The 27962-nt window shown below is 44.3% G+C and overlaps 1 protein-coding gene across 1 annotated transcript; it reads left to right on the plus strand.

The window, feature by feature from the left end:
- The first annotated feature begins 562 nt into the window (after positions 1–562).
- LOC138612209 (TSC22 domain family protein 2-like) lies at positions 563–27838 on the plus strand. Its single transcript, XM_069685526.1, has 3 exons — positions 563–2994; positions 25513–25564; positions 25965–27838. The coding sequence occupies exons 1-3, from the start codon at positions 1172–1174 to the stop codon at positions 26373–26375; spliced, it is 2286 nt and encodes a 761-aa protein (XP_069541627.1). The 5' UTR covers positions 563–1171; the 3' UTR covers positions 26376–27838.
- The last annotated feature ends 124 nt before the right edge of the window (positions 27839–27962 follow it).

Below are 27962 nucleotides of genomic sequence, written 5' to 3' on the forward strand. Positions count from 1 at the left end.
TCTTCAATTTGCTAATTTTGTTCAACCTCAAGTACGAACTTAAAGATATTTTACTGACAGTGACAAGAGCTGAGAAAAGATGTCAATACTCAAATTTTAAAAAGCTGGAACCAGATTATATTTCCCTTTTTTTCTGGAGAACTGTTTACTTTAGTATATTTGTGTATTTTATTATATTCTACCTCTTGCCTTGCCTTGAAAAGGCTTTTAAATGATTAATCAATCATTATTGTTGGTGATTTATTTTGTGTTCCAACACTGACAGCAGCTTTTTCCCCCCACAGTGTGTCACAACAAATCATGCATTTTAAGCTACAGAGATACTAAACAATCATATCCATAGAGATATCTAGGCTAGAGGCTGTTTAGGACGAAAACTTGATTACTTGAGACAAAAATTGTTATTGTTTGCCTGTGCGCTTACCGTAATTCTAATATTTCCGACGGTGTCTTGAACGCATGAAAAGGGGGGAATTCTCAGACGCCTCGTACGTAAACATCCTTGCGCACGTTACCTACCCACGATGCAGCGCGGTTGCATACAACATAGCCATCTTGTCAAGAGTGACTGACTGAGGGAGGTAACTGTAGGCGCTGTTTAGAGACAAATACCTTTTAAATCTGTGAAATTCAGAGGCTTTTTCTTCCCTCGAACGTTAAGTGAGCATCGCCACCGAATGACTTAGAGCTGGTGACGTAAGAGGACACGAAGGACTGCTTTCTGGAAGATGTCTCACATACTTGTTCCGACGTAGGGGGGGGTGTGCAGCAGCCAGTTGGCTTGACTTGCTAGCTAGCTCGGTGAGTGGAGGGCTGTGGGCCCTCCTCAGCCTGAAGTAGCTCCCGCAGCTGGACAACACTCTGCGACAACGGCCTTTTGACAACCGGGATACAAGTAGGCCGGTCCGGACCGACCCAAAGCTGAAAGTACAGACTGCTGGTGTCAGTGTCTGAAGCCGCATTGCGAGACGAGACGAAGTGTGGCGTTGCGTTATGAGCTCATGAAACGCAACAGGAGACCAAGAGAGGAAGAGGGATGGCGTAGATTCATCTTGATTACAGTTAGCTAGGTAAAGTGTGCTGTCTAATATGATCTAAGCTGTTGGAAGCGGCGTCTCTTTCTGACGGAGGATAAACATAGCCATACGGGACTTGGAATCAGGCTGTCAATATGTCGAAAATGCCGGCCAAGAAAAAGAGCTGTTTCCAGATCACCAGTGTGACTCAGGCCCAGGTGGCGGCTATAGGTGCCACGGACGACACGGAGAGTCTGGAGGACCCGGACGAGTCCCGGACTGAAGATGTCTCCTCGGAAATATACGACATGTCTCGTGCTGAGTACGAGCCCGCGTGCGACAGAAGTTCCTCAGAAGAAGGCCTGAATAATGTCGGAGAGCCAGAGGCGACCAGTGTTATGGCACCATCACACATACCTCAACCCGGTCAGCTGCCCGCGCTGTCCAGTAATCCCATCGCGGAGTTTCGAAAAGGGGGAGTGTCGGGATCAACTCAAGCCGGTCAGCAGCCGCTGGGGATCGGCGTTGCAAGTGGTTTACCCCTCACCAATCAGCCTGGAGCGGTGCAACAACAGTCTGCTCCAGTCGGTGTGTCAGTAAACGCATCCCAGCCTGCTGCAGTGACCAGCAGTGCAGCAGCTCCTCCTGCCACCTCCACGGTGAGTTGCACTTCACGCTTCAGGGTCATCAAACTCGATCATGGTACCGGTGAGCCCTTCAGAAGAGGCAGGTGGACTTGTACAGAGTTCTATGAGAAAGACTCTGAGAGCTCTGCTGTCAGTAGGACTGTAGATAGCATCAGGCATGCCAGTGCAGCACCGGACCCTGCTGCAGACAGAGACAGTGGGCTCGGGCTTACAGGAGGATCTGTGGTAACCCCGGCAACGCTCTCAGGTCAGGGCCTGGGCTCAGTGGCGGATGCTTCCTTGTCGTCATCCCGCATGCAGTCAGTGGATACGCTATCCCAGCAGCAGATCCTCCATCAGAACTACAGTGCCCGGCAGCCAGGTGTGAGTGGGTCGACCTCACAGAGTCCTTTCTCCAGCAGCAAGCCCACAGCGCTCCCCGCTCAGCCGACAGTGGGAGGGCTCCAGCCTTCTGTCCCCCAGAATGTGCTGCCTATTGGGCTTAACGGCCTGCCTCAATCTGGTGTCCACATACAGAAGTCCCCCATCATGCCTCCCTCAGCCCAGCCCATCCCTTACCCTCCCCAGCAGCAGCAGCAGATTTCTCTGGGCCACCACCTGAGCAGCCAGACATCTGGACTTCTACAGAACCAGACGGAGTACTATCAGCAGCAGCAGCAGCCAGTTCTTGGTGCTGGCCAGTCCCTCCCAGTGTCCGGCCTGTCTGCAGGGCTCTCTTCGGTAGCGTCTGGAGGGACACCTGTGCCAAGTCAGGTTGGAGATGCTGCAGGAGCAGGAGGTGGATCGGTACCTACAGGACAGCCAGCTCCGGGCCTCTTGCAGCAGCAGCAGCAGCAGCAGCAGACTGGAGGAATGGGAGTTGTGGGAGGCCCCATACTGGTTTGTGGATCCACGTTGCAGCAGGCTGTGATTCAGTTTGCAGCCGCTGGACAGCCTCAGCCCCTCGGCCTCCACTCTGCATCCTCCGGTGTACAAAATGTGCCTGCCATTGCAGCGAGCTCCAGTGTGCCCACCACTGTGCCCGCTGCTGTGCCCAGTGCCTCCAGTGCAGCCATGCCAAATGTGACGACCTCCAGTTTGCTTCCAGGTCAGATTCCCCTCAGCAAGACTCCAGTGGGTCTGGGGGCGCAGGGCCTCCTAGGAGCTGGATATGGACATGGAGATGGTAGTAGTGACGGAGGGAAGTTGGAGGGTCTCGTCAACACACAATCTCCTGTCGTCTCTTGGAAGGAAGCGACGAAGCCCCTCATGCCTGAGAGCCTGCAGCTCGCAACACCGACCGTCAACAGCCTGTTTGGAATCCACATACCTGTCGACGGGGAAGTGGACAGGTAACAGTCTATAGATGTTAATGCTAAGTGTTAGAAATCTGTCTTCACTATGTCTGTTGAACATTATTCATAGTACTTACAAAACCATCGCATGGTGTAAGGTGTTAATGTGCCAAAAGTGTTACAGCAGGCATGTTTGGCCATTTTCTGTGACCAAAAGAATGTTCAAAGCCTCTGTGAATGTTTTTGTTTGGTCATTCAGTTTGTCAGATGAACAACAGGGTTTATTTTCATGGTCGTGTGGCAGGGGGGGGCTGTGTAGAAGGAAGAGAAAAGGGGCACACAGGAAGGAAATTTAATGTTTGTTGTTTCTCATTAGGCCCTAAAGAACTAAGTGGAGTGTAGCACAGTGGAGGAGAACACACATATCTTCCACTGCACAGGCAACAACTTGTTAAACACACACATGACGCCTGTGATACTGCTCTTCTGTGTGTGTAAGGGTGTGTATTTGACTTGTGTGCGTGTGTTAGCGCTCACCCTCCAGGAGAGTGTCTGAGGTGATGGCCTTGGCTGCAAACATCAAAAGATGTGTTGCTACTGTGCACAAAGTTAGCTGCTCTGTGATATACCACAGGTTTTTCAGACCCGGGAAGACCTGCTTATAGATGTCGATTGTCTCTTTTCCCATTGCCAGTGAAGTACACTCCTGCCGGTCTCTTTTCTGCTGCCTCACCGTCTGACCTCACAAACGCGCCGGAGACAGGGTTAGTAAACAGTGAAGATGTTACAGTGGTTAGGTCTTCATAGTCTGTTAATCAAACTCGGCAAGGCAAATTTGGAACGATGTTTGAGCGCTGCTCGGACGGAGACGGGCGGAATTTGTAGCTGAGATGACGAGGAGTCGTAGAAGTTACAGACGGAGCATAGCATCACGCAGGAAAGGGGGCGGAGATTTGCGTGTCGACACGGGTTTTGTGTTCCCATCAATGCCGATCGGAGCCGAGGCGATAATTACCCGGGTCTACTGCAGAGTCATTTGACCCGGGTCTGAATGCAGATTGTTACCTTTCCCATTAAGCAAAAAAGCCGGGTGTTAGCGGGTGTTAGTGGGTTTTTTGACCAGTGGGAAAGGGGCTTTAGCCTCAGGCTTCTCCTGGCCAATGTGCTGCATGTCTGGCCTTTTTATAATTTAGGTCCAGCTCCGGAAAACACTTTGCAATACAAACACTGTCAGTAGTTTTTGATTTTTGTTTGTTGTGTTGCACTCAGAGCACCATCAGGCTCCCCTCAGGAATGTGTTTACAGAGGATTGGCTGGAGTAACTGTTTTGGCTCTTTGTTGTAGACATTATTTTTAATTAACCTTTAGGTTGCACAAATAGGTGGATGGAGGTTAACCAAATGTCATCTTTCTCTCAATGACTGACTTTTAGCAAACTTGTTTCACCTTTAGTAGACAGCACGCATGAGCGGAAGTGTTGCAGTTCCTGAAGTCTGTCAGTGGTTTCCACTTACAGTCTTACAGATCAGACCAGACAGGGTATGCACTCTGCAGAACACTGGCACTTCATTTTAGTTTGTTGACGTGGGTGGACAAACTCTGAAACAGTGCATGTTCTTCACTTAAGGGAAGCTGCTCAGTTTCTAATCACAACTTTATATTTTTGCTTCCTGTGTCATCACCTAGCTGAACAACATGTCAGTTAGCTTTATACACACACTTATTTTTATGCCAGAGAAGTTATCAAAGTCAAAATCCAGACAATTGTCCCCCCGCCAATTTGAGTGCAGCATAAGAAGTTAATACTAGTTGATTTTGTTTATTATGATTCTTAATCTTACTTGTATTGGGGAGAAATTCATGCTCCGAGCTTTAGAACTATAGTTTGCATAATGCTGTAAACAGGCAGTACATGTCAGGTAGCTGGAGCCCTTTTTTTCTTTAGCCTGCGTTTGTTAACATTTTGCAAATTGGCGCTGTTTTAAAAGTTATGCTGAATAACTTATTGAACTTCCTGTTTGCAATGTGCCCAATGATGTACAGAGAAACCTCACAGGGTTTCTCTGACAATGATGACAACTTTAAAGCGTGATTTGCAGGTGAAGATCTGCAGGTGAACTTTCTCTGATTTCTAAGCAGATTAATCAACGGTATTCTGGATACAGACATACATAGGTTAATCATGTGCTGAGGGGTTTGGAGTACCATAATTGCCTGCGTGAGCTGTGTCCTGTTAAAAAGCAGGTCGAATCAATGGGTCAAATACATAACTAAAATCCTGTTGTCTTTACAGCACCGGCATACATCTGTCCTTTTCACCTCTCCTCCTCACGTCTCTCCTCCTGTGTGCCCCCTTGAGCTCCCACAGGCCTCCCTCACATGGGAGAGATTATAGAGGAGTTATTTTATTCCTTTAAAAGGTTCCAAAGTCGTCCTTGAGGCAGTTTTAACAAAATGAACCACTCATGCACTTATTGAAACAAATTCACATGCTTCTCACACATCTTGGCTCAAAACAACATTGCTTAAAATGTTTGCTTGTCTAGCAGCTGTGTCTTTTAAAAACGTAACTGATGTTTGCGACAACACCTTCATGCAGTGTGTTTTTTTGGAGTACCTATGTATTGCTTGTGAGACAACCCAGCTCGCGTGCTGATAAGAGCAGGGGTCTCTTACGACAGCCGGGCCCTATCAGACAGTGAGCAGTAGTCTTTCCACTGTGCCCCCATTCTGCAGATAAGAGGCCTGACAGTGGGGTGTGTCGACCAACTGTGCTCGTTGTCACGTAGTGGCCCTTTTCTTTTGCAATGCAACATGGACCTAATGACTATATTTATGTGTGGGACCTTTTAGACGTTGGTTAAACACACACACCGCAATTTGTAGAAGGTTCTGTAAGAGCTGTGGGCACGCCGAACAAGTCGACCTGTTTTTACCACGTTTGCAGCATCAGTGTGGTTGCTGTTTGTACCTGCTGCCGCCCCGCAGATTGACTGACAGATGAGGCACGGCAGTTGTTCATGTACAGATGAAGTGTTGAATGACATTCCTGTGCAGCAGCAACTGTGGTATGCTCAGAGGAGGTGGAGGAAGCTGCAGAGTGAAACTTGTTGTGCCTCACTTCAGCAGGCATTTTAGCTATGCTCGAATCCATACACCCCCAACCACCCCTCCCTCCCTCCTCTTGCTCTTTTTTTCTCTTGCTTAATTTCGACGTTTCCACTACACTGTTTATTTAGCTTGTTATTACCATAAAAACACTTCCATTTTCTCCTCAAATGGACTTCTTCAGTAGCTATTATCTATCACCTGTATTGCACAGAAAGATATTATACGTACAGACACCCACACATTGTTTTTGACACAGCTTGCACAACCTGAAAACCTCTCTTGGCTATTTGGAAGGCTCGACTGTTTGTCCCTGTCCTCCTCCACCCTGTAGTTTTCCCTGCAAGTAATTAAAGCAGAACAGTGGAGATACAGACTCGGAGGCTGAAGATGTTGTTCTCATTCTCAGAATTTGATTCGCTCAGCTTAATGTTTCCCAGATGGCTCCAACGACTGAAGGCGTAAAATAACATTGCTTGATTGTAGTAATGTCTTTGTTGCACTTGCAGAGTGGATGCTTGTGTCGTGCAGAAGCATTGGCATGAATGTATAGCATCTGTAGTGTGTGTGATTGAACTCCTGCTGGGGAGGTATGGTTTATTGTCCTCATACTAGGAGCTTATGTAAAATCAGACTCCTTAGGAGGTAAGAGAGGAGGGGACGGGAGGGGAGGGGAGGGGAGGGGAGGGGAGTCATGGCCAGCGTTACTGCCACTGTGAATCGAGCGCCTGTGTCTGTGTGGGTGGATGAGGGGTGTGTCTTTAAAAAGGGGATGGGTTGCACAAGTATCCATGTTGGGGGTGGGGGCCGCTCACTGAGGGATTGAGCCATTACTTTTGAAGAAATCCACCGTCCACGTTAACAGCCCACTCATTTGTGGGGAAGTGGTGGGTGCGTGTGTGAGATAGTGACACACAGACGACATGTTCCACAGGGTCTTTCCCTCCCCTCTGTGACCTCTGCTTTGCTGCTGTATCCTGTTTTCAGTCCGAGTCCCGCACACCGCTCTCCACCTTCTATTCATTTAATATTCCTCCTCTCTCTCCCAGCTTCCGCAGTGGGGCTCTCTGGTCATATCGTATGACATTCAGTGGGCACATTTTTATCCAGCTGCAAAGAGCCGAGCAGGGCCACCTCGAATATCTGTAAAGGAGCGATATTGTTAAAGATAACTGCACAGTTATCAGTTTATAAGCACACATAAGTCTTACTAATGCAGCCCTGAAATAAATCTTACCTGCAACAGGAGTGTTGAGTTTGACTGATACAGGATTTTTGAGGTCGATACAGATATCGTTTTACAAGACGAAAAAATGTTTGTATACCGATATAATGTCCGACATTGTGAACATTTTAGTTGGAATGAAAACCAATCTTTTCTGCATTGTCTATGCATCAATATGGCTATCGAAGCTAGCCTAACAAATAGCTCTATTTAAGTTTTTATAAGGTTATTATGCTTTGTCAACCAGTTGTAGTGTAGACCACCTCTACATGTGCTGCAGACGGTGCTGAGAGTATCGTGAACACTGTAAATAGAGCGTGCTTTGCTGCAAGAACCATGTGAAACACCATTTCAGAACCCCCCTAAGCATTGCTTGTTACTGTACGTTATATGTTCTGCTACAGGGGTTGATAATGAGCACAATTTTCCACTGGCAATCCAGGCCAGTAACTTTCCAAATTCACTGACCCTGAAATAATCTGTTATTTCGGTTTTATAACTTTGTTTCTCCTTATGTAAGGCTGGGGTTACAAACCATGGGGCCACCGGGCCAGTGCTTATGTCGAGCCCTGTGTTAAAGGTTTCATATCAGTGCATACCTAACAACATATACACTGATACTGATATATCGGTGATAGGCCGATATCAGTCGATAGTATTGGCCAAACGATATATCTGTCGGGCTCTAATACTTCATAGTGTAACACATTAACAGCACAACAAACTACAGCCTCTATAATTAACAAATTAAAATAAAGCCCACTCTAAAACAGTGTCAGCTAAAACTGAACATAATAATCTAATAATCAGCAGAGGTAGGTCTCTCAGTGTTCCCAATAAAGTAACGACCGAGTGCATTTAGCAACAGTGTTCTAGTTAAACTTCTGCCGTGAACTTTTTAACCACTCACTGTGTGCTTTGGGTTTCTGTGTACACTCGTCAAGTCGTTCATCCAGCGTGACCCCGGCCTCCTCTCAGCCTCTGAGCTATGTTCAAAAAGAAAGATGTATTGTTCAGGTCGGACTGCTGTGTACTAGTCAGTATGGCTGTAGGCTTTGCTTCACTCATCACCTCCAACCCAGGTATGGAGGCCCTCCATTGTTCTGACAGGCAGAAACGTCACCAGCTCTGTGCGAAGGATTTAATGGTTGTTTAACAGGGGATGTGCTGCACGGCGCTGCAGATAAGCTTAGCTGGGAATATGCTTGTTATCTTGTTTTTGGGAAGTGCTATTCAAGTGACTTGAAGCATTTCCACGACTCACTTTTCTGGCTTTTAATAGCTGAGCAGACAATATTTTCATCACATGTATTGTCAATATATTTATTTATTTAAATAATTATTCTATCAAATAATCAGACCTACAAATGTGTGTCTTAAGGCTCCTTCCTTAAGCAGTCAGTAAAAAGATTATTTTCATGTGATCACCTGCTTAAATACAAATATACATAGAACTATATTGTATAATATTTTGGACAAAATGTCTGTAAATAAACTAAGGAACTGAACGGTACGACAACAATTAGACAAATAGGGAAAATAAATGTAATGCATTAAAATATAAATGACTGCTAACTGTTGCTGGAGTTTAGACGAAACAGTAAACATGTCAGATGTTAACTTGTTGCTGCTGTACGACTGTAATGTTTGAACCAATGTTGCAAAGGAGTCATGCAGTGCTGATAAGCATTGGAGTAAAATGCCAAAAATGCAAGATGTGTGTCTCTAATGTAACAAGTATGTGCTGTTTTTAATCTCCCTCTGTTTCCTTTACAAGAGAGCTTTACTGATGTCACATTGGACTCCTTCAACTTTGTCAGACATACAATGTTGTTTAAAAATGTGTGCAACAGAACGACATACAGTAGATCTTTTTCTTTGTCAAAACATGGTGCCTGCTATTGCCTACTGTCACGGTAACCGCACGAACGCGGTTATGTGAACGCAAAGGAAACCCTGCTGTCAGAGCACCGCAGTTTTAACCCTCTGCACATCTAATCGACGAGACCGCGTGCAGTCTGGCGACACGCTTGTTTAGCTGCTACAAACACAACTAGCCCGTCACCACAAATTTCATTGCAATAATTAAGAGTCCGAACTTTGTTGTGGTTAATAAACACGCATTTCCACCGCTCACGCTGGTTTCAATCATGTCGATGATGTTTTACCATCTGGGGGACGCTCTGTAGTTAAATAAAACTCCGGCAGCGGGCTGAGACGGCGGTTCATTGCAAGGGGGTGTTAGTGTTTCACTGCGGTTACAAAAAATCACTATCACAGCCCTGGTGCTGACGTTACCCCATTTCACGCAACAGACGTCATTTTGATCGGAGTATCCGAGGTTTTAAGCTAGTAGCGGTTTACGTAGCTTAGAGCCCAGAGCCAAAGACGGATAAGAGAAGTGGGTTATAGAGGTATATTTAACTCACTTCTTTTCTTACTTATCACATATCGATAAGTACTCCTCGAGACCTGTTAACGGACTTTAATGTGTCAAATTAGTGGAGGTCCTCTTAACAAACTGGCCATGAACAGATTTGTAAATAACTTTCAGTTTAGTTTCTCTCGCTTGCTGTGCTGCTCTTTCTCTTTGTAAGTCTCCCGTTTTCTGTTTTGGGAAGTTGGCTGCAGGACTGAAGCTCGCTGTTCCTGCTTCTAGATATTTTGATACTGCAAACAGTGCCTGCTTTTAGCCTTTACATAATAAAGCAGGTTGTGTTTGACCAGTTCCTGCCCTCATAGCTCTTGGAAGTACCCATGGAGTACCCTGTAAGAAGGAATCTTTTTTGAGGAACTGTGGCCCAGGTTCAAAATGTAAAACTAGCTTAATGCGGTCGTCATGGGGATGCAGTTCTTCAGTGTCCTTGCACTAACCTATGATAGTGGGACGTTAAAGATCACAATCTTCTCGGGTTAATCTTAAAGCGGCTCCTGGTCCTCCGTGAGCTCCATCTCCCTCCGTCTACACACCAAACCCCACTGCAAGAAGCTCCCATAGGGCGGCTGAAATCTAAATAGTTTTGACCTACTTCTGCTCGGAGGCAGATGATGGATGGTGCTGAGAACCTGAAGCCTTATGAGCACCAACACTGAGAGCTTTCAACACATTCTTTCTACTTCTCTTTGCACCCCACGTCTCCCAATTACCCTACCTGTCCGTCTACTGCCACTGCCACTCGGTTAGTTATACCTCAGTCCTCTTTCCTGTGCCTCAAAGCATTAAAGCTACACTAACGCTTTGTTAAACAGAGAAGCATGGGAGGGTTTAGACTGGAAGTTACTTTGCTAGGTCACTGCTAACACCTCCTCTTGCACTGGATACATATGCTCAAGCTTGCAAATGTCAACTGTAACACCTTAACATGGGGAGTAAAATCTTTGTTTGCTGTGTACTTTCCTCTCTCTCGTTACCTCTTCTTGCACTTTTACTTGCACTTCCTTCTTGTCACTTAAGGCCACTGCGGGTTGTCTCGTGCTCAATGAGTTAGCAGGTTTATTAAGAGGTTCAGCACCGTGAAACTAAACCTTTTGACGCGGCTTCTGGTTTGCAGTGCAAGGCACGCTGAAGGGAAAAACCATGTGTCATGCTCCAGCTAGATGTTTGACATCAGCCGGCAAGAATGCTCCCAAAAGGTTATTTCCGTTTGCTGCCGGGTCAAACGTTTGCTCGGGGGCAGTTGTGGGCAAAAGCCTGAGCGTGTGCAACTGTTGTTTTTGTTTCAGGTTAGCTTAAGCGCTTCGAGAGAGAGAGAGAGGTTCAGGAAAAGAAGAGGGGGTTTTGCTCTTCTGCCGACGTATCTTCTCTCGATGCTCTGGGTTTATTGGGGAGACGGCATCGACTGGCTGGTTAACAAAGACGGTCTTTCATGGATGGATATTGACATGTTTCATGAGTTACAAAGAGAGCCTTTGAGAATGTGCTACTTGAAAACAGGGAATGATGACTCCCTAGTTCTTACCTCATTCATGAAGAGGTCCTGGACTCTAAGTCATCTGACCTCCATGATTACAGCCCATAGCAGGCTCGTACACACACAGCTCTGAAAAAAAAAAAGAGATGTTTTTTTTTCTGTGGAGGTGTGCGCCTTCCTGCCACACGTGTGCGCATGTGTTGGTTTTTCTTGCGCCATATCCCGCAAAAGTAAAACTAAGCAGAGGCATAGGGGGAGGTTTGTGAGAGTGTTTAGTCATGAGGTAATGTGACAAAGCGAGTTTGTGCCAGAGATTTCTAGGAAAAGAGCCTTGGCTGCTATAATATTCACACACATGCTGTAAATCAACTCCTCATTCCCCCTGTGTGTGTAAGTCTGTGTGTGCGGGTACGCTCATGTCAGTGTGCGTTTACATTTGTGTGAATGTGGGAGTGAAGTAGTTAGTTTTGAAAGGCACGAGCCTGGAGTAGATTAAATGAGTGTGTGTGTGTGTGTGTGTGTGTAGGGGTCAGTGTGGGGATTTCCTCTCCCTTTCCCCGAATATACATCCCTTGGCACAGAACACAGTGTACTTGGAGTTAATCACCAGGAACATCGGAGGTAAAGCTAAATTCCATGACATGAAAAGTCAGAAATCCTGTAAATAAACTATTAATATCACCGTAACTGAGAAGATTTCACTTGGTCAGCTGAAAACGTTAAGTTGCCTTTTTCACCGTGCCTTTGGTTTGTAGGAGAACACACTGAGCCTGAGTGATGGCCGACGTACTGTAGGTGAATGGCCTGAGGGAGGCCCTTTCGCTTTATGAGGTTGTCCCCACCTTTGAACATACATTCCTGTGTCGAGGGTCAAGACTCCCTTTCTCCAGCCCCCTCTGCTCTACTCTGCCTGCATGTCCCATATGTTTCATGGAGAGCTTCGAGTCTTCTCCGCACAGTACCAGCGAAGGGGTTTTGTGAGGGGAAATTAAATTGCGTAAGAAAACATTTCCAGGAATCAACCTTCTTTAACTGTTTCACCTCCTCCATCTTTCTGTCTCCTCTCCCCTTTCCCTCGGCGTGCGTACCACAGGAACCCCTCCAAGGCTTTCTACCAGGCCTTCCAGTCTGGCAGCAGATTAAGGGACTCAAAGGCCCACAGTGATAGGTACAGTACGATACTGGATTGGACTGGACAGGCATGTGTGCAGTGTTGAGTAGCAGCTTTGCTTCCTCCGTGTGCATGGATTGAGTTTGGAAACAAAGCTGGATTGGCCAATAGACTTCTCAACATCGTTTCTCTCGCTTGAAATTCACCAAGCTTCTGCTTCTGGTGCTTTCTCTGACACGCTCTCGGTTTGGTTTGTTGTGTTGCTTTCACAGGTCAGCATCTCTTTAGTCTCCTGCTTAACTTGCTGAGATGTAAACAAGCCTAACCAAATAACATCTGGAACTAATGATTATTTTTTATCAGCAATTTATCTAAAAAATGAGCAAAGATGTTCTCAATTGGGGCGCTGGTTTAGCTCAGTTGGTGGAGCGGGGTGCCCCATGTACAGAGGCCACAGCCCTGGATGCACTGATCGCAGGTACGAATCCCGGTCTGATGATTATTTGGTGCATGTCATCCCCCACACTTGTCACATGTCTCTCTTTACCTGTCCTATACAACAGGCAATAGATCAATCTCAATCGATTACCCCCAGTCCCATTTTTTTTTTGCTTGCGGTGATAAAAAACAGGCAGGGAAAAATATTGCTCAATTCAATATTAGCTAGTTGTATATAAACCTGTGCGTGCGTGCGTGCGTGCGTGCGTGCGTGCGTGCGTGCGTGCGTGCGTGCGTGCGTGCGTGCGTGCGTGCGTGCGTGCGTGCGTGCGTGCGTGCGTGCGTGCGTGTGTAGTATATTGGTGGATAACTAACAGAAATGCCAAACAAGATTAGAGGTAATTTAAAGTGCGTTCTCTGGTACTTTTTGTCCAGCAGAGCGCACTGGAGAATGGATTGGTCAACATTAAAATGTCCTTAATTTATAAATGAGTTAAAATTTGGGCATATTAGGGGATGTTTAGAAAAAAATATCTAATTGCGATTATTTTGACTTATATTTTAATATTGATATGATATGCGATAGTAAAGGGAATGATTTATTACATCGTTATTCTCATATTTATTGATAAACATTGATTGATTATGGTGTGGTGCAAAAAATATTTGTAAACAACCTATTTTCCATGACAAAGACAAGACGTTGACGAGCTAAAAATAGATCGTTGACAATCAAAGCTCTGACAATGCGTATGTTTAGTTTTGGTTAACGAGACAGGACTAAAATGTTAGTGGTCACTGTCCCACATTAACAATATTGTCCCCCACTGTGCGTTCAGTCAGTTAAAATACAAGCAATGCATTCATGTAACTGCGTAACCCGGTTGGAGATAACGGGTATCACGAAGGTGGTTATGAACTTTCTCTGTTAACCCAGGCTGTCTGCTTCAGGCCCTGTGCGTGCTCACAGAAGAAGTGGCGTTTTACGTGTCATGTGACGCTTCTCTCGCACAAATCAGCGGCTGTCTGCTGCAGACAGATTGTTTGAATGAGAAGTGATGATGAAAAGTTTCCTTAGATGCTGTGTCCTCATCGTTCTTTTCAGTGTTGCCAGATTGAAAATACAGTAATATCGTACTACAGCTTTAAAATGATTGTATCATACATATGAAAAAAACAATGAAGGGTCAAAGTATCACACTGAATTGCAAAACTATGCCCTGCGGACCATATTAATGTAACAACACGGAGGTCCCGTCCTTTGAATGAGACGGCAACTGTATGCTTCACACAACAGAGTCAATTGCAGCCCATTACACAATCATTCCTTCCGTTATTACCCTTCAAAATAAAAGCGCTATATCTACACTGGTTGCTGAAGAAAAGCCTCAGAGCGTCCCACTGTGTGCACATTGGCTTGACAACTTGGTGCAGAGAGAGTCAGCGGGTCTGTGATGGCTGAAGAAGTTCATGAGGCTCAACTTGACAGAACTTCTGAAACTCTTTTCGCTGTGCCGCACGCTTGGTGCTGTTTCTGAAATAGCCTCACACATCCCTGCATAAATCCCCGCACATTCAGAGATGCAATGAGGAGGGATGCACCGCTGAACTGTTAGTGGGTTTTTTTGAAAGGGCAACATTTTCGTACATTTGGCCTTTTTTGGCATTATTGATCGTACATCGTACAGAGGGCAAAATTATCGCACAAATACGATATAGTTATCGTACATTTGGCAACACTGGTTCTTTGACTGTTTGGATGATCTGCTTAAATTTAAAGTACTAATTTTACCTTAAGTAAACGGGCAAAAGCGAGAAGAGAGAGAAAACGTCTTGACTGAAATGTGATGACTTTGTATCGACTAAAACAGGAATCAAATTTTTTCACTCGTCGGCGATTAAAACTATAAAGGGTAAAAATGACTAAAATGTGACTAAAACTAGGACAAAGACTTAATCTAAAATAGCTTCTAAAATGAACACTGATCTGTTCCAAACAAAAATATTGAATACCTACCTCTCTGCATGTGTTGGCCAGAGCACAATATTTAAATTAAAATAGTATTTTGACACTCATTTCACCTTCAACAAATTTCACCCTCAGCAATTTCCATAACATTTTGATGAATTTTTCAGCCCGTGTTAAAATTCTTTAAACAAAATAATGAGAGGGAATCAGTCGTAAGAGTAAGTGGGTTATGATAGTTACCATTTTTATGCACATTGTCAATGTACTAATAAAAACACCTGGAGTGTAAACCAAAAATTAAATAAAAACCATGAAATTTAGCAAAATAATTTTTATTCTTGGCTTTGGTGGAAAAGCCAACTTTAAATTGTTAAAAGCAAATGCAACAAAGTGAAATTGAACCAGAGTTGGCGATTATATCACAAGTCTGCAATTTTTCTCTGCGATAAGTGAAACAAACATACTTGGCATATTTTCATTATGTTTATGTTCGTCACTCGTTCGTAAATAACTCACTTTGTTGAAGCCTCCTCTTCTGCAACAATATGGCAACAGACTGGAGTCCCAGTTTGCGATACATTTTAATGCAAACCTTTGTTACATTATCCTTTTTAATGTTAAGCATTTTATTTAGAAAGTACCCAGTTATTAAGACATATTGATAATATCTAATATACCTAAAATGTCAACCTCAATTGTGCATTGCGTTCAGACACTTGAGTCTTACAGGTACAGATGAGGCACTTTTAGATGTGATTTATCCCCCCTCTGTATTTTCACTTCCCGGTGAGCGATCTGGTAAACACTTTGTTTACTGGCTGTCTGATCATCTGACTGCTCGTGCCGTGTGCAGTATTAGACTCCCTTTGTAGTCCCAAGACCTCAGAGGGGATTTGCTTTGGTAAAATATTTCCATGCTTTATAGAAGATGACTAAAACTGTGTAAAATAAAACAATGGTAGCAGTTATAAACGCTTTAACATGCTGAGCTTTTAGCTTTGAGGTGGATGAATGCAGCTGCAGAGTGTGTGCATGAAGTGTGTAACTCGGCCCGAGTATGACCTGGTTTCTACAGTGCAAATCACTTTTATTCACAGTTGCATATTTAATTTTGCACTGAACCATCAAACTGTTAAATATGGGCTAATAATACAGAAACCAGGTGACATACAAAAACGACCCTGTCTGTGTCGAGTGACTAAGAGCCTTCAACATTTTTATGATGCCTTTTACCAAAATGAAAAAGGGAAGCACATGAAACCATATCTATGTGACAGGAAATGAAACTGTTTTTAGAGAAATATACAGCTGACACACCATCACCAGCCACCGAGGGACCGCACACTCACACGCACACTCACACACACGCACGCACACACACACACACGCACACACACACACAGTAATAAGAGTCCATTTGCTCTGTTGGTTTATAGATTCAAACAGGTAAATCCACATTGCAGTGTCTTTATCTAAACGGTGATTTGTGGTGTTATCACAGCACATGACGGCTCATCATTGAATTTACCGTCAGTGTTTTGCTTCCTCCATTTGCCCAGTTGAAGCTGATCTCCACCCTGGTAAGACGGCACAGATGCGAGCGCTGTAATGAGCCACATGCTTCACTTCTTTTTTCTGAGCGCTGCTGTTGTGGATACACCGCTCTGCCAAAGGGCTGCTTTTGTTTCCATGGAGCAGAGGATAACCACAGCTTTGTTTCAGACTGTGTTTGGTGGATCTTGGCGGTGATCTCTGGTATCGAACCTAATTGGTTTATTTGATTGAGGTTTATTTGGCATCATGTTTTAGGCAAACCCAGTGAAGTCATAGGAAAGCTTGTGAAAGAGAAAATGTGCAAAATTCTGTGACATTTTAGCACAATTTCATTTAGCAGATGCTTTAGTCCAAAGCGACGTGTCTGAGAGTGATGGTTCAAACCTCTGTTCATGGAAATAATGTTATAGCTGTATGATGGCACATTTCATTTATTCATTCATCATTAAAATAGCATCTATAAGAGTATGTCTGTTAAAGCTCCTGAGAGGAGTTTTTCACTGGTTATGAAACAGACTGAAATGAATTCTGATGTCTCTATATGAGCTACAAAAGCAAACCAGACCATCAGAGACAACATTGATTATTTCTATATAGTTATTTTTAATGCCTGAAACTGCTGGCGGGGGGGTAGGTGTCAGACCAAGTGATTAACTGCACGCTGCCTTTGTTTACGTTTCCGGGGCAAAAATGTAAAGTGAGTGATACATGTGACTGTGAAAGAAAGCAGGGTGAGATTTGTTTTTGTTAAAAAGACCACTTCAGCATGTGCAGGACAAAATCAGCAAAGAGATAAGAGGCACGGCTTTGTCCACAGGGGGCGCCAAAATCAACACAAACTGAAAGTTCCTCATAGCAGTAATGCTTTAATAATAATCCACTGATATTAAACATATAACTCTGAAGTAGGCCGTCCTGTACAGTGAGTAGGCTACCTTAAGTTATTGTACTGCAAGAATATCAGGATAAATAAAGGTTTATCTTATCTTTTGCTTTGCAGGGCTTTTGCTTGTAATGAGTATTTATACATTATTTATACATACATTTATACTTTTTTTTCTTGAGTACTTATTTCATCACTGCAACAAAATAAACTTTTCATTAGTGCAGCTCATTAATAAACTGCACTTGTAGTAGCTCTGATCAAGCACTCAGCTCTCTCCTTCATCGCTCATCCGACTGACATGTGCAAGCTCTTCAGGTCCGCTAGTGACCATACTGTAGCTCAGCTGTTAGCGACAGCCTCTGCTGTTTCCTGCTAGGTGTCCCAGGTGTTTAGCTTCTCCTCTGCCTCCCGTAGTGACAGTGGCACATGTCAGTACTGTAGTTTAGATGCAGTGACGGCACATGGAAACTCAATAATTAGCTGCTATAAAAAGTCCTCATTAGCAGGCTAATGTAGCGTCAGTTCCCCGTCCGGCAGCCCCCAGTAGAGCTGACACCCCGACAACACCGGGTTGCCGGGGTGGCTGTGTGACTGTCCAAAGGACGCATACATGTAAACAGAGGACGCCCACGGTCCGCCAACGACTAGTTCACGTTTCTAACAGCTGCTCTCTTACACCTGCGACATGTCAGGTGCGACGAGTGAAAGTGTAAACTCGTACTCATCAGAATGTTGATGCACTAAAGCCCTGCGCGAGCTAAATAACAGAAGCCTGAGCGCGCCAATGGTGGTCAGCCAGGGTCAGATAAAGGATGGCGATATAATTATTCATGGACACGCCAGCAACGTGCGGCGTTGCTGCAAAACAAAACTTAGTCAACAACTTAAAGTATGTTTTATAGTAATGGGAGCGCCCGACCTCATTTATTTAGTCGCCAAATTAGATTTTTACCTGTATTTGGCGGGTGCTATTTTTGGACCCTGGTTGCTCTGTTTAACGTTGATGTTATCGCGTAATTTTGATTCTCACGCGATCTTGATCTCACGAATCCAGCTGCTTGGTCCAGCGCTCCGCTGCGATGCGATGCAGATCAGACACGCTTCCTGTGGGCGAGGGCTCGCTCCCTCTGACGGAACAGAACCACAGCGCAGACGGAACGCGCCGGACACGGATCCTGTCGATTCCAGGTGTAATTATCGCCTCAGCATTGGCATTGATGGGAACACAAAACCCTTGTCCACACGCTAGTCTCCGCCCCCTTTCCGCTGGGATGCTATGCTCCGTCGGTAACTTCTGCGACTCCTTGTCATCTGAGCTACAAATTGAATCCATGTCTGTCCGAGCAGCGCTCGAACATCGTTCCAAATTTGTTGCCGCCGAGTTTGTTAAAAACAGACTAAATGTGTAATAGATAAAATACTTTACTAACCTGTTTCTGGCGCATTTTTGACATCAGATGGTGACGCAGCCGAAAAGAGACAGACGGGAATATACTCCACAGGCATGGGAACAGAGACAACAGGCATCTATAAGCAGGTCTTTCAGGGTCTGAAAAACCTGCGTCAACGCACTAATTTTAGGTGGGAAAGGGGTACTGGGGAGCTGTCATGTCTTTCTTTACAGTCTGTGGTTTAAGCATATTACAGTATTACAAATAAATCATAGGATCTAATAACTCGAGGGAAGACAATGTCCCCCATTTTACATTTGACTTCAATGCTATTTTATGGATTGCCATGAAATTTTGTGCAGAGATTTGTGGCTCCCAGAGGAAGCATCCTTTTGACTTTTGTGACTCCCTGACCTTCTTCAGTCTCTCCAGTACTTTGCAAAATGACCCAAACACCTGACAAAGCAAAGATACATCACTCAACCTCAGCTTATTTTTTGTCTTCAGCGCTAATAAGAAAATGTGAGCTTGCCTATGCTTTACAGAGAAGCTAAACATAGCATTATGACTTTTAGCGTGTTAGCATGCTAATGTTAGCATTTAGCTTAAAGGACCACTGTGCCAAAAAACGTTCTCACTGATTATGTTTAGATGACGCCAACTTTGATCAATAAAATGATATATTTAACCTTTAGTTTGAACATTAGTTTGCTTTAACCACACCAAAGAGGAAACAAGGACTTATTTTCTGTGTGCTTGAGCTCGCCTGCCATCTCTCCATCCTCCGTCTCTTTAAGTTCTTCATATACAGTTGCATTTGTCTTGTGTTCCTGTGTGTCAATCTTAATTTCAGACTTAAAGCCCTCATAAGACTTTTCTATTCATGTCCTGCCATGCGAGCAGCTTCAATGCGTGCTCAGTTGTTACTTTAGCACTTCCTCCTTTCCTCTGTGCTGGCTCTCTGCCGATGCCCCACCGCACAGCTGTGTAATGTAACGTAACATAAACAGAGGCAGTTGTCAGGTCTTGGGTATAATTGAATATAAGCACATTTGATATGAGTGTGAAAAGACGAGCTCTGTATCCTCCTGGTGTTGATTTTCCTGTCGGGTCTGCATCACAAAGCCTCATTCTCAGGCCCAGATGAGTAAAGGGCAACATTTACGCTGTAAAATAATGTATAACATGAAGACTTGTGCACCTGTTGTCCTTGGGCCTACGCTCAGGCGTCCCCTCTTAAGCTCTGAACGTGTCCCATCATGCCCCAGGTTAAGCTAAAAGACTCTGAAACACGCCGGCAGTTCTGCCAGAGGCGAGGAATGACAACTATTCGATGTGTAGATGAGTGATTCGCCCTCTCTACTACACTTGTTTGCGCTCCATGTGAGTGTAAACTTCTCTGCCTCTAATGGACTTTTTATTGACACGCATGTTTTTCACCAGCCGGAGCTCATAAACGTCAGGTTAATGTAAAAGTTGAGGCTTTAAGAGGCGCTGGTTGCGTAATCATTGGCAGAGTAGCTTCAAATCCTCGTTAGCATATTGTTGGATCAGCGCCCAGCCCTCGGGCCCGCGGGGGTTGACCTCAGTGCTTATATACTGTTTGCTTTGCAACGCTGGAACAACAGAGGAGGAGGCCTAACTGTGCATCAAACATGTTTTGTATTGAAGTCAGGCGCTCAAACGAGTTCTTGGCTTTGACATGAGATCCAAACGGCTTAAATAAGATCATGTGTGTCAGGAGCGCTGCTTTAACCAGACACACTCGCTCCTGAGCCCCCAAACATTTCTCACTCAAGTCCTGGCCCACAAACCTTCCATCCTGTGCCAGTCGTTCTTGGAAGTTCTACTTGGGGCACCACATGGTGTCCTAATATGGGTTTTGCTTGATTGTTATTCCCGCTTGTTGCAATGTAATAAGTACATTTGCAGCTGAAGTGAGGAGAAGACGCCCAGAACATCACCACTTAACAAAATTATCTTAACCAGAGAGAAAAACTACATTTAATCATCCAACTGTTGTCTCCATCTAATGTGAAAATCAGTCTGAAACACTCTGGGACCTATTATCGCATGTTGATGTTTTCCGGTCTCTATAGTTACAAGCCCATCGCTTGTCTGTCCCGTGTCCCAGTGATGGTTTTCCTCTCTTTTTATCCTCCAGTGAAGCCTGCAAGAGGAGGAAACCTCAAGAGAAACGCTTCATACCCGCTGCTTTAGTGGACGTGAGGTCATCCACAGTCATTAGGACGAGGAGCTTTAACAGAGCAGACGATTACTGCCAGCAGTTTTGATGATTTTTTTTGCTTGTCATGGTTAACAGAATATCTTGCGGTTTTCGAGTTTTGCGCTGACAAAACTAGCAGGATGAATATAACTAATGACATTCTTGGAAATCATAATGGGCGTTTTTCACTTTTCACTTTACGTTTTGGCAACAATTCTCCTCCCCAGATGCACTTTTATCCATCAGATCCTAACCCAGGTCTGTTTCTCCTTAAAGTCCCGGGAGCGTCTGTCTGTTGTCAAAATGTAGAAACTCTCTCGTGTGTCTCCAGAACAGCTGCCTTTACAGCGTCTTAACATCGGAACTCGTCTTTAATTTGTCCCATCTGTCTCATATCTGTCCTGGAGTACTCTGTGTGTTTTTCCAGCTATCATTAGTTGAAGCATGTAAAGCAGACTGTGGTTTGATGAACGTCCCCGACATCTGAACGTGATGTCTTCATTGTTGATTTACTTTCTACATTTATTCACAGAGTACAGTTTAAACAAATCAAATTACTTATTAGTGTAATTCATGTTTGAGTCTCTAAATGTTCTTTGTTTATTGGAGCCAAAGTCAACAGAGTAAAATATCTACATAAGAGCATTAAAATGATAAAGAAGTTGATGGGAGGAAAACCTGTCAAGACAACGCTTAATTTTCCCTTTATTTGTTTTCAACTTAACTCCAACTCTCTTGTTTCTTGTGCTTGCTTACATGTCTAAAAACTTTAGTACCATTGCAGTTCATAAAAAAGTTTAAAGACCCCCTCCAGTGAACATCAAGTGTTTAACCTTGTAAACATCTCCATGTGGTGTTCTTCATGTGCTACAAGACATATCAGGGACAACATGAGCAGTCATCTCCATGGCTGGGCCTGTCTGCTTTTAAACTGCAGTGTACCAAGGACAGGCTGAACAACACGCTTTCAGATTGGCAGGTTTTAGACGTCACAAACCTAAGGAGCCAATCCCGTTAATGGACAGGGTGATGCTATGCATGTCATTATGTGTAACCTATGGCAACCACTTCGGCGATACGCAAGCCAGCTGTAACCATCATCCTAATTTTCGCAAACTCATTACTGACTACTAACGGTAACTACATTTCAAGCTAGCTAATTTTATCTAACACATTACGAGCTGACTGATAACATAGTCGAGCCGTTGTGCTTCTAACGGTAACGTTATGACAAGTTAGAAAGCGATACAGAAAATACATTACCGTTCTGGTACGTCCACTTGTATGCGACCCTGTCCAATTTGCTCCTCTTCTTCTTCTTCTTCTGAATCAATTTCAATTTTTGAACAGGTATGGCTGAATTGTGCCATGGTGTAGCGTACAGAAGCTAACGTAGCAAAATAGAAAAATCAAAACAAGCATTCAGATTTCTGTGATTGATTGGCAGAGTCAAAGGTCAGCTACAGGCACGCGACGGAGGGGACGGTTGTAAATTTGCCTAGTGGGCGGGGACTGTGCAGATTGGTGTATTTTTAATGAAGGAGAAGGAGCATGTGCCTTGGGAGGATTTTTATTATTTTGCAGGAAAAAATCAGGCACAATTTATTATTTTAAGCAGCATTTTATATTTCTTAAAAGCAGGTCTTTAAGTGTGTATATCCTCCAACAGATGCCCTGTATTTCTCCTAAAGTAAAAACACTTTGGTGAAGTCTGAATCAGGAGGCTAATATGGTGCCGTCATTATGAGGAGCATTATGTTGTGCTGCCACAGAATGGTCGAGCATGTTTGTGTCTGTACTGTCTGAAGCCACTGGTGAAGCAATCAGGGTGTTGCCCGCAGAGTCCATTCACTTTATAGAGTGAGAGATTCCTTTGGGCACAGGCCAAATGAAAACTCAAATTAGGGAGGAAAACTATAGGAGGGCCTGTGTGACGCCTCGTCTAAATTAAACACACATTTGTTACAGGGTGAAGCCGAGGTTGATGATGTTTTTTTTCCTCTTCATAACATCGGTTATGTAACCAGTCATGGGGGGTCACATAGTGTGGTCTTTGAGGGAGGGAAAGAGATATAATTAGTGAGTACTGACGGAAGAAATGTGATTCTTACTTTTTAATTTATTTCTTGAGGTGATGGGTGTGTTTCCGTCAGTATAGGATGAGTGACACTGTGTGTCTAAGTCGACACGCATCTTCTTTGTTCATTGTGAGATGTATTTGCATGTTGCTCATGTAAGACGATGTCATATCTGACAGAGATCAAAGGAGGCGGTGTAGGACAGGGGATGTGAGTGACAGTGTTTCATAGCAGCAGAGGTATGGAGAACATTCCTTCCTCGGTCCAACACGTCGATAACGATCTGCCGAGAGCTTCCGTCGGCCTCGCGCACATACATTGCATCGTGTTGAGCAAAAGAACATTGTGTCCTTGGGGGGAGTCTACGGTCAACCTGGTGTCTACCTTCAGACATCTTCTGCCACACGGTGGCATCGGTCCTCTCTTGTAAACAGGCGTAAGACTGCACGTCTTAGGTCATAGACTGAATTTGAAGAGTTGCAAAATCTTAATACTGATTTATCCATAATATTCATTTGTTTTGATTTTGATTCCGTAAGTTTGTTACAGTTTTGTACAATATATACTGATTAAGACATTTTACTGTTTGAAGAATAAGCTTGTCAGTGGCCTCTGGTGGACAAACTTTTAAATTGTGACACTGTTGTGTACAGCTTCACCCAACTTTTCTCCTTTTTTGTACAAAGTACCTTTCTCTACTTTATTTTCCCATGCAGAAAGTTAGCAGCAATCTTTAGCTCAGTGTTTCTCAAATGGAGGTACAAGTGTGACTCAGGGCTTATTGGAGAACTACAGGGGGTACTGACTGATTTTTTTAATTTGAAACGTCAGTCATGAATTCCCAGAATATATATACCATAATAAGTTCATTAAAAACCGTTTAAAGATGCAGCGATACAGCTGAAAACATAGAGAGAAAATGAAAAGCAGAGAAAATAAGGCCTATAAAATGCAGTCAGTATTGAGAAGAATAAACATAAGCAAACACTTAAACAAACACAGCTCTGTATTTTGCATCTTCATAAAGGCTTTTATTATGCTTCCAAATATGTAGCGGGGCCAGGGGGTACTCACATGATAAATTATTTTAAAGTGTGTACATAACTTAAAAAAGTTCAGAAACACTGCCTAAAACTATTAACATTTTCCTAAGACGGAGCTGTACTTTGTGTTTGTTGCTATGTGCTAATTAGCTAAAAAGTTTTAAAAGCCAATGCACCACATTAAGATGAGGGTCATGGTCCACAGCTGCTGCTAAAGCGTTAATATATGTTAATCAGATATTTACCCCTCACTTTGTAAAAGCCTCATTAAGTTATATTTAACAAGTCGTACATTTTCTTGACCTATTTCCCAATAGTGAACTTTAATTCTTGGCACGTCTGGGCCTCCGTACACGCCCCTGTAGATGCATACAGTAGAGTTACTAATGTTAGTCACACTATGACGCGGGCGGAGCAGAGCTGTCTCTCCGCCCCCTCTTCCTCCTGTCAGCTCCTCTCACTCCTCCGCCCGTCGGTTCATGTTTCATTATTCCTAATGTGGTCACACTTACCGGACTAAACCGCCTGCGGACCGCACCGGTAACCCCTTTTACACCGGTGTAGCTTCAGCAGCGGTCAGCGCCATGCCGTGCACGTTCTCCTTCAAACCACCGTGCTGCCCCGGGGGCCCGAGCCGGCGTGACGCCACCTGCGAGCCGCTGCTGCTGTGCTGTCGGACCCGCCGCAGCAGGTAAACGTTGGGTGGCCCCGGAGTTACTGCCTCCCCCGCAGAGATCCGCATGCCTAACAGAAGCGGTGTGGTGTTCATACGTGATTAATGATCTATAATCTGTAGTGCATGGACGTTTTTCTTCAACATTACAGCCATTAGCCTCTGTGGAAGTGACCTTGGTTCGTTTGCAAGTTACCTTTGATAAATCTCTCAATATTACAATATTTCTCAACACAAACTCTTTGATTTGTATGCTTTTAATCGGTGTGTTTTAAAGCATAGCACTCCAGTTGAAATGAATGTTGGGTGTGTGGCACAAGGTATGTGCTGATAACTCAGCAGATCTCAGGGCGCCTGTTGCTGTGTCTGCAGAAATACAACTGATCTCTATTGGATTTAATGGAGTCAAAATGAGGTCATTATAGTTTTACCATCATATATGGTAGAAGTATATGCGAGTAATAATCCTAGTATTTTCTGAGCTCCTACCTGTTGACATTGCTATCAATCACGGAGCACTAAACAGCAGCTTTACTGATTGTGGCAGTTTCACTAAATGCTTTATTTTCTGCACTAACTCTGGCCTGCTGTGTTTCCTGTGCCTCCAAGTTTCCCTCATTCTCCTGCACTGACCTGACCTAGATATGAGCTATAATGTTCATGGTATGACTGGTAGTGACGACAGGTCATTTTACATGATCTGTCCCAGATTCCTGTGGCGAGCCGATGGCAGCCGCTTTGATTAATTGAGCTCAAGTGTGTTGTCTGGTTTTCCCAGCTTTGGGGGTTTTCATTTAATTTATGACATGTCTGCGGGTGAGCTTCTTGTTCAGTATTTTTTCTTTTTACTGTCTGTTGGTAAAAAGAAAAGAAAGCAGAAAAAAGGTATGAGCTACCCGGGAGGGTTTGGATCCTGAAACCTACGAGACTAATTCTAACATCTGTGTTTTCTTTTTCACAGGGCCTCGGGAACCAATGTTGCTGCCATTGATAATAAAATAGAACAGGCAATGGTGAGTAATCTGTTTACCATTAATCGTGCACTTAACTTATGAAGTAGGTATTCAGTTGCATGGAAAGTGGGCTACCTCAGGGGCCAGAATCTATACACAGAAACATGGTGCTTCATTCAAGTCATATAAAATGTAGTTCCTTTGCCCTGCTGTCTTGCCTGTCTTGACTCATTTTCCCTCTTTTAAGAACTGTAGTGTCTTTAAGCATCCTCCTGTCTTTGTCTGTAATCATACACACAATAAATTAATGCATGAATAAACGTAGCCGTTAGCTTTGAGCTTCTGTCGTCCTTGCTTAAACATGATAAATTAACCTCCGTGTGACTCTGCCGCCTTTGGCCGCGTCTTTTATTCTGTCGACCCAGTGACACATTTCATGCCCCGTTCTTCTCTCCTGCAGGACCTGGTGAAAAGCCATCTGATGTATGCAGTGCGTGAGGAGGTGGAGGTGTTAAAGGAGCAGATCAAGGAGCTGTACGAGAGGAACTCCGTTCTGGAGCGGGAGAACGCCGTGTTGAAATCTCTGGCCAACAGCGAGCAGCTGTCCCAGCTGCCCTCTCAGTCGCCGGCCAGCTCCAGCACCACGCCTCCCCAGCAAGGACTCGGACAGCCTCCACCACAGGCCCAGCCTCCGCTTCAAGCCCAGCCCCCGCCTCAGCCGCAGCCCCCGCCTCAGCCGCAGCCCCAGCCTCAGCCGCAGTCCCACCCCCAGCTCCAGCACCACCCCAAACCCCAGCAGCTCCAGACTCAGCCTCAGCTCGATCCCAGCCAACAGCAACAACAACTGCAACCCAACGTCACCTCTGCTTGAAGTGCATCTGCCCTGCTTCTCAAAGGGCAGAAAAAAAGAAGCTTCTCTGCAACCTATTACAAATTAGTGTATGTGAAATTAAAAAGAAGAAAAAAACTCTTTGTCTTCTTAGCCACCAGCTTGACCACAAAGTACAGCTTGTGTGTGTGCCAGGGTGAGTGAGGAAGTGTGGCTGTGAGATGTAAGTGTGTATGCATCTGTACTGTGGGCCTTTCCAGTGTTAATGCAATCATCAGAGAGAGAGACAGAGAGACTTGGACAGAAGACATGTGTGTGGAGACTGGAGCGTGTACGGGGAGGGTCAGGGGGCGACGCTGGCCTGAACCCTGCTCAAAGCGACGGCGTGGAAAGGGAGAGGTTCGCCTCACATAAGGGACAAACGGGCGTGATTGTCAAAAAAAAGAGCGATTATTTTTTTAAACGAGAGATAAATGAGGGGTAAAGGGGTATTTTTAGCCTTGCTGTTTCATGTTGTAAAGTAAGACGTGGGAGAGAGTGAGAGTCTGTTTTCCGGAGCGCCACACCGCTGCCGTTACTTTTTACATCAAGTCCACCCCTTGCATCGGTCTTTTGAGTTCTACTGTTAAGTGTTTTATTTATTACAGGGCTGCTATTTTCACACATGAACAACTTCACGACACCTGTTAAACAGTAGCCCGGCGACTCGTTTCCTCTTTTCTTTTACAGTGTTCCAACATTTTGGCCAGACTTCCCAGAGGCAACGCTTTAGGTTTAATTGTTAAAAAAGTAGGCAAAGGTAAATTCTGACAAATGTTTAACACTAACTCAAATTTAACTCTCCAATTGCCAATCCATAGCTCAAGACGTAAAGATCCAGTATGAATGTACATTTTGTAAAGTGCAAAGTATTAAGAGCCTTGATGGGTGACTCCGCCTGTTCATCAAATGTTAACGTGTGCCTGCAGACGGCATCTGGTGAAGATACAACTCTTTAATCTGAAAGTGAATTAGTGTTGCCATACCCCCCTCCTTCTCATTTTTTTTTTCCTCCATTGTTTTTCCCAAGGGGGCCGGGGGGGGGGGAAGCTGTGAAATCATTCAACCTACTTTGTAACCAAAGATGCAAAGCTGTGTAAATTGATTATTTTTAAATGCACACATGTATTTTTTTTTTGGGTTTTGTTTTGTTACTTCCTCCTTCACAGAATATTTTGTTGCTGTTCAGCATGTTTTGCATGATCTGTAATCTTCAAACCACTTTCTTACCTCATTTTTATTCAGCACTCTTATTGTAAGATAGTCTGTGAACAGTGTAAATGGGAGGGAGGAGGGGGCGGGGGGTACAAAGCAGAGCAGGGCAGAGTGGGCGGAGAGAAAAATAACCTAGTGTTACTGACACTAGTCACAGAAAAATGAAGTGAGCCATGTTTTGTTCATTTAAATGGTGTTTGAATTTCATATGCCAATAGTTTTGTTACATTGCAAATTTTAATGTATTTAAATAAAAGCAATATTCAGATTCCAAAATGTGTCTCTTTTATCACTTACCAGAAAAAAGTTGATTCTCATTTTTCCTCGTTCTCTGGACATTTAAAACCTGTTGGTTCCTGGAAAATTACTAGAGAA

This window comes from Semicossyphus pulcher, unplaced genomic scaffold (genome assembly GCF_022749685.1).
Source record: "Semicossyphus pulcher isolate SPU_LCO1_2020_fin unplaced genomic scaffold, fSemPul1.0.p SCAF_7, whole genome shotgun sequence".
NCBI lineage: Eukaryota > Metazoa > Chordata > Actinopteri > Labriformes > Labridae > Semicossyphus > Semicossyphus pulcher.